This window comes from Natator depressus, chromosome 3 (genome assembly GCF_965152275.1).
Source record: "Natator depressus isolate rNatDep1 chromosome 3, rNatDep2.hap1, whole genome shotgun sequence".
Lineage (NCBI taxonomy): Eukaryota > Metazoa > Chordata > Testudines > Cheloniidae > Natator > Natator depressus.
The window spans coordinates 128561397-128570473 of record NC_134236.1 but is presented as its reverse complement, the minus strand read 5'-3'; the positions used below and the strand labels follow the sequence as shown (position 1 = coordinate 128570473).

Sequence of the window (9077 nt, the reverse complement as noted above, 5' to 3'; positions counted from 1 at the left end):
TCGAGGCGAAGGACGCCGGGTAACAGGCTCGGCCGCCCTTGGGGGCAGGGCGCCGTGCGGTGGCCTCGTCTCGCGCCCGTCCCAGGGAAGGCGGCGGCGCCGCTGCCCGCCGCGTTCCTCGCGTCCACCCTCGTCAGAGCCAGGGCTGGAGGCGCCGGGTTCCTCTTCCCAAGAGAGTAGGGAAATGCAGGGCGCTCCCCGTCCTGCCAGAAGGCTAGGGAAAGTAAGAGAGTGACGTCCCTTTTTGCTTCGTCTTGCTCCTCCCTTGCCCCAGCGTAGGACCGTCCCTTGTAGAAACAGGAGAGGGGGCGGGGCGGGATGGCGCTGGGGGGCTGGAGCTGGGATCGCCTTCCAGGTAGGCGAGAGCAAATTGTCAGGTCAGAAACGGGAATTATGTCATTCCTGCGGAGGAATGAATGCAAAAGCGCTTCCTCGTGTGGCTGATTGACAGCAGTACATGCGAAGGAGAGTATATAAAAGCGGAGAGCAGCCCCTCGCAAGCCACTGGAAGGAATCTCAGCCAGGCTGCAGCGGATTCTGCAGCCCCGAGGAAGCTTGGAGTTTGCACTTCGCTTTTTCAAATAACTCCCGCTCTCTTTCTTTTTGGATTTGATTCGGAGCGTGAACGATAAAAGAGCAGCAGCAGAGCCTTTTATGCCGGGTAAGGGGGGGACGCCTTTTAAGAGTTCACATCTGTAAATGCCGCGATTGGCAGAAAACTGCTGTTGTTAGCTGTGGGTGATGGATTTGTCTGTCTGCTTATCTGTCTGTCCCTCCATCTCCTCTTAGGTCTGCTTAGCTCAGTATTAGAGCATCTGTTATTCAATCCATCTTTCTTTTGGACGACTATCTTTTCAGCTGTGATGATAGCTGGGAATTTTGTCCCCTAAATACTTCGTGTTAACTAGTATTCATGCTTTGTGCACATACAGTACAGGTTAATTTTTTGCACAAACAGATTATAGGACATCTTTCCTGGGGATGGTTAGTGAGGTAGATAATACGATTACAGAAACAGCATTTAGAAATGGGGTGTAAACACGTTTGTTATACTACTGCTCATTGTATCCTATCTACCATAATATGTACATTAGATAGAAAAGAAAATATGTGTAAATGACTGGTGTTGCATCTGTCAAAATGTACTTGAAGTAGGATTTTTAGCTATCCCCCCCCCAAAAAAAATTTTTTTTGGCAGATAAATGGTTTTGTAGTAATGTCCTGAACAGCAAACACTTATAGTTTTATATTGAAAGTTTGTCTTTGTGTAAAAGAGAATGTCCCTGAGCTTTTTTGGAAATGTAGGTTAGACATTTTTTAAAGTGTCAAGGTAGCATATTCGTATCTTGAAATGTGTGTATCTATACAGTACAGCTGGCAAACTGGGTTTGCTCTGTTTAACAGACATGCATGTACATACACAAGTTTAGATGAAAATGCAGATATACTGCTTACACATCTCTATAACCATACAGGAATACCTAAAGGGATTGCTATCTACCTAAAAGTCAGCATTGAGATAAATATTGTGTGTGTCACTTTAGAAAGTCACATGTTAAAAAGTTGAATAGAACTCATGAAATTCCATTATCTTGCAAAGAATTCAGGTATATGTTGTGATTCAAAGTGGAGTTAAGATGGAACAACTAGTATACTGTCTATCCTGTCATGTAAAGCCTTGATGATGTCTCATGGAAAAACCTTGAGGAAAATTCTGCTCACATAGCATAGATTTTCTGTATATCTTTCCTTTAGGGACATGTGCATAAATACAGGATCTTTATTTTTAAGAATTCACTTGAAATCATCATGCTCTGCATTTGATGTCAAAAATCAAGTCCAGAGCACACAGCTGTGATGTCATAAACATAAGAGCATGACCACATATAAGGGAGAAGCAGCAGAACTCTTAATCGCAAACATCCTGTTTCATCTTAAAATGAACCAACAAGCAAACCGCAAACAAACAGGAAGAGAAATACTGTGAATTAGAGATTTTATTGTATATTATATGTGCTGTTGGATATAAACAGAATTGCTTTTGGTCTAAGTTTTTTTTCATTACAGTCTATGAGGCATTTGAAGGTCTTTACAATAGAAAAATAACATTTTCCTAACTGATTTTTTTGTTTATTCATAGGAGTTATGCTACAGAGGAGCAGGCTGTTGTGGCTAATTGTCTTGCTAACTTTGTGGGCTTCTTCAAATGCTCAGGGTAAGTCCTGAAACTTCCTAACTTCCTGAAGCTTGAAGCATTTGAAAGCAAGGAGAAATGACAGTAATTTGCAAAGCTAAATGTTGACTTTAAAAATGAGACAGCTAAACCACTGGAGACAATCCAGTAGGAGCATAATCTAAGGAAAACCTGATTAAAATGAACAAAGTAACACAAAAACTTTAAGATAAGTCTTATTACTACTGGCACATTTGGATGATAACATTTACCTATTACTGATAAAAGAAATATATAAAAATAGTTTTCCCCTACTGAGCATTGACCTAAATTTACCTATTCTTAATTGCTAAATGATTTCCTTCTGTAATGTGTATGTAATATGAGACTTAATGGACTGGGTGGATGGGAGCTGCTTTGTCAGAAATTAGAGAGAAGAAAATCTCTATGGATCAAATCCAGGCTGGGTGTAAAATGGCACAATGCCAGATATTCATTTCCAGGTGGCCTCCTGGGCAAAATTCATATCTCGTGTAACTCTACCCTCTTCTTGAGAGCTAACCTGTTGTAACATAGTGGGTGTTCATAATTTGATTCTTCTTCACTGAGAGTTAGAGTAGGTAGCTTGAAATCCTGTCCCTGTAAAAATAAGCATGTTTATGTATATGGAATTTTGTTCACTTTCACTGAGGATTTTTTTTACATATAAAGTTGCCAAATAGATGAAAGTGCTAAATAGATGGAAATGCTGTTTATTGTGCCATGCCAAATATAGCACATGTGCTTCTATCTTCCAAGCAGTTGGAAGTAATGGGTTTATTGTGCCTGACAGGTAGCAAACATGCTAGTGTCTATCAAATTGTTAGAATTATTCGGTGTATTATGCACGCTTGTTTTCCCTTATGCCCATTTTTGTATTCACATTGCTACATGCTATTGACTTTTGCAGATGGTAACAAGGAAGATGAGACTACGTTTGACTTATTTCAAATCAGTAACATAAACCGAAAGACAATTGGAGCAAAATTATTTCGGGGTCCAAATCCCACCGTCCCGGCATATCGTTTCATCCGATTTGACTACATACCTCCATTTAACCCAGAGAAATTCAAACAGATTCTCAAACTCATCCGGAAAAATGAGGGCTTTATTCTTTCAGCCACCCTAAGGCAGGACAGGCAATCCAGAGGTACTATCATTGCTTTAGAGGGCCCTGGCATCTCACAGAGACAGTTTGAGATTATTTCCAATGGCCGAGCCAATACCCTGGACCTTATCTATTGGGCAGATGGCTCCCAGAATGTGATTTCCTTGGAAGATGTGGACCTAGCAGACTCACAGTGGAAGAACATCACAGTGCAAGTAACAGGAGAGAACTACAGCCTCTATGTTGGTTGTGACCTTATTGACAGCTTCATCCTGGAGGAGCCTTTCTATGAGCAGCTGAAAGCAGAGAACAGTAGAATGTATGTGACAAAGGGGTCCATTCGAGAGAACCATTTCAGGGTAGGTAATGTGAAAGCGTTAGGGTCAGTGGTGAAGTAAAGAATTTAGCTACATTTAATATTAGAAGACAATGAGCCCAATTCTACTTTCACATGCACTCCAAAGTCAATGGGGAAGCATGGGTGAAAGAACAGAATTTGCTCCAGTGTGTCTTTTAGTTGGTTGCTTGGGGTGAATTATATGAATCTTAGTCCTCATGAAAGTGAAGGACTGATACAGCACAGTCTAGAGCCAGGCAAAATGCACTCCACCTCTGTATACGTTTCCCCATGCAGTGTCCAACAGCCCTTTTTCCCATTTGTGAGGCTTCCCATACCAGAGTGTCAAGCATGCCATATTTTGCAGTGAATTTTAGAGCTGGTCAAAAATTTTCCAGCAGAACATTTTCTGTCAGAAAACAGCGGATCAGTGAAAGTAAAACATTTCATGGAAATGTGTCAATTTTGGTGAAATTTCATTTCAAAAGAAAAATGTTAAAAAACATTTAGACAAGGTTGAGACATTCCATTTCAACCTTTTCAGAACAGGACATTTTGATTTTCTAATTTTAAGTGACTTTTGTTTCAATTTTAAAGAATTTCTTTGATATAAAATAAAATTTTCAAAGTCAAAATTGGAATGAAACAGTTTGATTGACCCAAGATTTCGGGGGGGGGGGATTTTGTTTCAAGCAAAATTTCAAATTTTTTGAGTTTGTTCCATTTCAGAATGGAAAACATTTTGAAATTGTGGATTTTCCTGCAAAATGAAAAATCCAGCTCCTATCCTGCTCTAGTGATTTGTACAAAGTTCTTTAGGGGATAGGTTGAGCCGTCCAATTCTTTATACCTGAAATCAAACATGAACTCTTGTCTCCAGAGTTGAAAAGCCAGTGTCTTGCAACCCACTGTGCTACGAATTGTATGGAAATAGAGATTCGAACTCACAAGACAGTAGCATGAAAATCTAGTCAAATATTACTTTATCATGACTCATTCTGAAAAAATCGCTTCCTTTTGCACTTCATTAGTATAATAAATAATAACGTAACCAAGTTATCAAAGTTAACTTTTAGTATGTATTTCTCATGGATTGTATCCTAAATTACTTTTGAGTATTTACGTGAGATTAAATCCAGCCAATGGACTGGGGAGGTTGATAGATGGAAGAGAATACATACAAAAATCCCAATGCTATAAATTTAATCCTGAATTGATCTGAAAGTTGTTTTCTTTAATTACAGGGTCTAATTCAAAATATTTATTTAATATTTGATACTTCAGTAGAGGATGTTCTGCGTAACAAAGGATGTCAGAGGAGCCAGACAAGTACGTATATTTTTTCACACTATCAGTGTTCAATTGAGTCTGAAAATGAAGAAGCCCAAGGTTCATATATTAACCTCAAACCATGGCATAGCTCCCATTGAAGCCAGTGTGAATTGGGGCAGAGGTAGAACATGTCTCTGGAAGGTTTGGAATTGCTGGCAATGAACATTGTTTGGCAGTGACAAGCAAAGCAAATTGTTGTAAACTTTGCTATGAAGGTAGTGAATAGATATAATCAAAATATTGCTTCTGCCAGATACTCTGATCTTTTATCCCTGCTGCTCAGATTCAGAATTTTGGTTCTTTATGTGCAGGTTGGGGAAAAGCTAATGACCAAGGAGACAGTTATTGAAAGTTGGAAAAAAAATTTAGTATATGTGCAAATATCCATGTGCTTCCATGAAGGAATGTTCTCCGACGATTAGAGCAAGGGATTGGGGATGTGTCTACACGTCAGTGTCATTTATGTGAATAATGCATACCTCTGAGTGACATAAGTTATACTGACATAAGTGCCAGTGTGGACAGTGCTATGCTCTCCCGCCGACATAGCTACCACCTCTCCCAGAGGCAGGAGATATTAAGCTGACAGGAGAGCTCTCTCTTATCAGCTTAGAGCAGCTTCACCAGAAGCGCTACAGTAGCGTAGCTGTACAAGTGCTGCTGTAGTCCAGACAGCCTAGCAATCACATGTCTGGGTTCTAATCCTGGCTATTTGACTGGCTCACTGTGTGACCTTGGGCAAGTTTTAAAGAAGTGAAATTGTTAGGTGCCAGATCTATTGGAGATATTATTGAAAGGGTGTTGTGGCTGAATCTTCGTCGGTTGTGATTCAAAAAAAGTATTAATTGGGCCAGAGAGTGAGTGAGAATGACGCTTTGGCCGAGTCGGTGGGGCACTTAGACTCTGCCCTGCTCTTATGTCAGTATAACTGTGCCGCTTAGGGGTGTCCCCTCACACCAATGAATATTTAGTTATTTATACGTGGTGGAACAGTTCCATCAAGAGAGGCTGAGAAAGTCCTGCCCTAGAATACCTAGTGCTTAAAGAATTGTGTTGAGAGGGGAGAGACCCAAGTCCAAATCACTATTCCATATCAGGTAGAGGTGGGAATTGAACCCACATGGTGGGTGAGTGCTCTAACCACTAGAATAAAAGTTATAAAGTGGACACCAACTCCTCCTGTAGCCACTTTGTGTGGGGTTAGATATGTTCCTAGGATGCCTAGCTGATTGACCTTGCATGCACCTAGGGAATTTTTGAAACATTTTATTAAGGCAAAGTTATGATAAAACATTAACATAGTACATCGTACATCACTTATTAAGGATCAGGTTAATATTCAAAGAACCTGGCTAAAGATTCTGGCTTGCTGGCTGGGGAGATCTCCTCCACTGAGTACTCTAAAAAAGGTGACCAAATGTCTAAATACCTATCCTCTTTTGGCACTTCTCTTGTGTGTGAACTTGGTATGAAACTTTTCTACTACAAAGACACTCCATATTTGATTAATTCCACAGGAGAAGTCAGATGTTTCCCATAATGTGCAATTCAAAGTCTTGATGCTAACAATAAAAAATGAAATGAAATTGTCATTCTGTTTATAAGAGAGATCCTGTACTGGAACATTAAGTAAGAAGCCCAGGGGATTTCTAGGAAGACAGCATTTTGTCATAAGAAGAATCTTTTAAATAATTTCCTCCCTAAACTCTCTAATTCCTGGACACAACCACCATATGTGCAAGTATGTCCCCCTTTCCCCACAACCCCTCTAACAGAGCGTCTCCCTAGCAGCAAAAATCTGATGGCTCTTAATTGGAGCCAAAATGCCATTTATGCAATAATTTATTAAAATGTTCTTTATGAACCACACAAATTGAAGATGTATATCCCCTCTCTCATACAGAGACCTGCTCATCCAGATCAATTTCTTTGTCCGGATCCCTCTCCCATCTTTCCTCTGGGTTGTTTTCTCAGGAACAGCTTTTTCAATCAAAATTGTATGTATCTTAGAAATTAAACCTTTTGTTCCAGCTTGCTCCTGCATCAACTCCTCAAATATAGTTGAAAGTCTAGACAGAGCTGCCCTGTGTCCAGATTTACAATAAAATGTTTGGCTTTTAAATAATGAAAATCCCATCTGTTTATATTATTTACATCACATATCTGTTGGTATCATTCAGATCAGTACCTAGAAACAGCTGTCCAAACTGAGTAATATCAGCTGTTACCCACAACAAATAGCCACTTTGAAATTTCCTAAGGATAAATTCCTGATTATTAATGAAAGTAGCTAAGGGAGAGGACAGGAATTTAAAAACATTGTCTAAAGCTGTGGTCGTTTGGATGAACGGGTGATATTTCTTTTTAACCCAACAATTACTATGAATAGCTATATTTGTCTTCCAGTTTTGTTTGAATTTTACTCAGTGTTTGGATGGTCTATTGTTAACCAAATCAATCACATCTTTTATTTCAATGCATAATGATAATAAACCAAATTGAGGCATGCTAGTCCACCCCACTTTGTAGGTTTACACAGAACTATAGCACTCACCCTTTGTCTCTTCCATTTCCATATACATTTTAATAGTGTATCTCGCCGTGTTTTTAATGTCACGGCAGGGATACCAGTAGGGATGCACTGAAACAAAAATAGTAACTCTATGAGGATATTAATTTTTACCTATTTAGCTAAGAAATTTAATATTTGTTCCATTCCTCCGAGTCTTTTATTACTGTATTCCACAGGGAGAATAATTTGCCTTAAAAAGATTTTTATATTTCTCCACAATATTTATTCCTAAATATTTTAACAATTTCTTGCCTGTTTAAATTTATGTAGCTGACAACAGTTTGTTTTGACCCTTTTGGGAATATTAATTCCTAACATTTCAGATTGATTGTAGAGTATTCTGAAGCCTGATACCTGCCCAAATTCTGGAGTCAATTGTTCTATAAATTTTAATGCGGCTTCTGGATCCTGAAAATACAACAAGGTATCGTCAGCATACAAAGCTATTTTGTGTTCCAGTTCAGAATGCGTTTTAATGCCCTTTACCAAGGGGCTGTTTTTTTCATATTTGTGGCAAATGGTTTCATTGCCAAAACAAACAATAAGGAGCAGCCCCCAAGGGAATTGTAATGGTGGAAATTTAGGTGCCTAGGGGCTTTGGCAATCTACAAACCTAGGTGACAGCTGAGCAGGGGTTTTGAGGACCTCAGTGGTGCCTAAAGTAGCAGCTACGTACCTAAATCCACTTGTGGATCGAGCTCTTAGATACTGTAGTGATGGGTATTTTAAACATTTGTAGGCTTGATAGTTGAGTATCTTACTTTAGGCAGCATAGGCATCCAGGCCTACTATCATTCGATCATTGTGGCACATTTCATTTAAGCAGGCTCCTTTGCTCGGGTTAGGCGAGAACTCTACATAAGTCATACATGCCTTTCCCACCATTGCTGAATGGTAAAAGGGAGGAGGGAGTAGGCAGGGAAACATCTCATTGCTAATGTTTCCATTCTGAATAGAGAGCAAATCAAAACCTGTGATCAGTTTTATCCATGGCTCCCTTGTTAGTGGCAGGACATGTGTGGGTGAAGGGACAGGTATGAGAAAGTGTAAATCTTGTTTTGGTCTATGCCATGGTGCATTCAGAGTAAAGCAGAAGGCTGGCTTCCAGGATGCCAAAGTTCAGGCATCACTTCCCTCATTCCCAGCAAAGAGTGAGCTTTGTAAATATCAAGCTCATGTGGACACCAAGGACCACATTAAACCATCTGATCCACAAGGCAGAGCTCTGAAATCTAGAGTAATTGATGTAATTAAGGGACTGACAGAACCCTCTCCACCTAGATGAGGATATAATGGCATGATCTGTTGTGCCAATACAGAGCGGATCTCCAGATCTTCTCTATTTGTGTTGGAAGATTACTAAGAAGGGAAATAGTGTCATTAAAAGTAGATTGGATCATGCCAAAACCCATGGAAACATACTATAACGAGAAAGTAGAAGGAAAATTATGACAGTACTGCATGCTGATACTAACCTTAGCTGGAATACCTTGCACACTTCAGCAATTGCAGTTGT

The 9077-nt window shown here is 39.7% G+C and overlaps 1 protein-coding gene across 1 annotated transcript in view; it reads left to right on the top strand.

The window, feature by feature from the left end:
* Nucleotides 1-326: 326 nt before the first annotated feature.
* The window catches only part of THBS2 (thrombospondin 2), a 45395-nt gene continuing 36644 nt past the window's right edge, over nucleotides 327-9077 (top strand). Inside the window, exons 1-4 of the mRNA XM_074948787.1 lie at nucleotides 327-661; nucleotides 2141-2215; nucleotides 3123-3679; nucleotides 4902-4986. Coding sequence (XP_074804888.1) covers nucleotides 655-661; nucleotides 2141-2215; nucleotides 3123-3679; nucleotides 4902-4986 — 724 coding nt within the window. The 5' untranslated portion in view covers nucleotides 327-654. The remainder of the gene's footprint in view (nucleotides 662-2140; nucleotides 2216-3122; nucleotides 3680-4901; nucleotides 4987-9077) is intronic.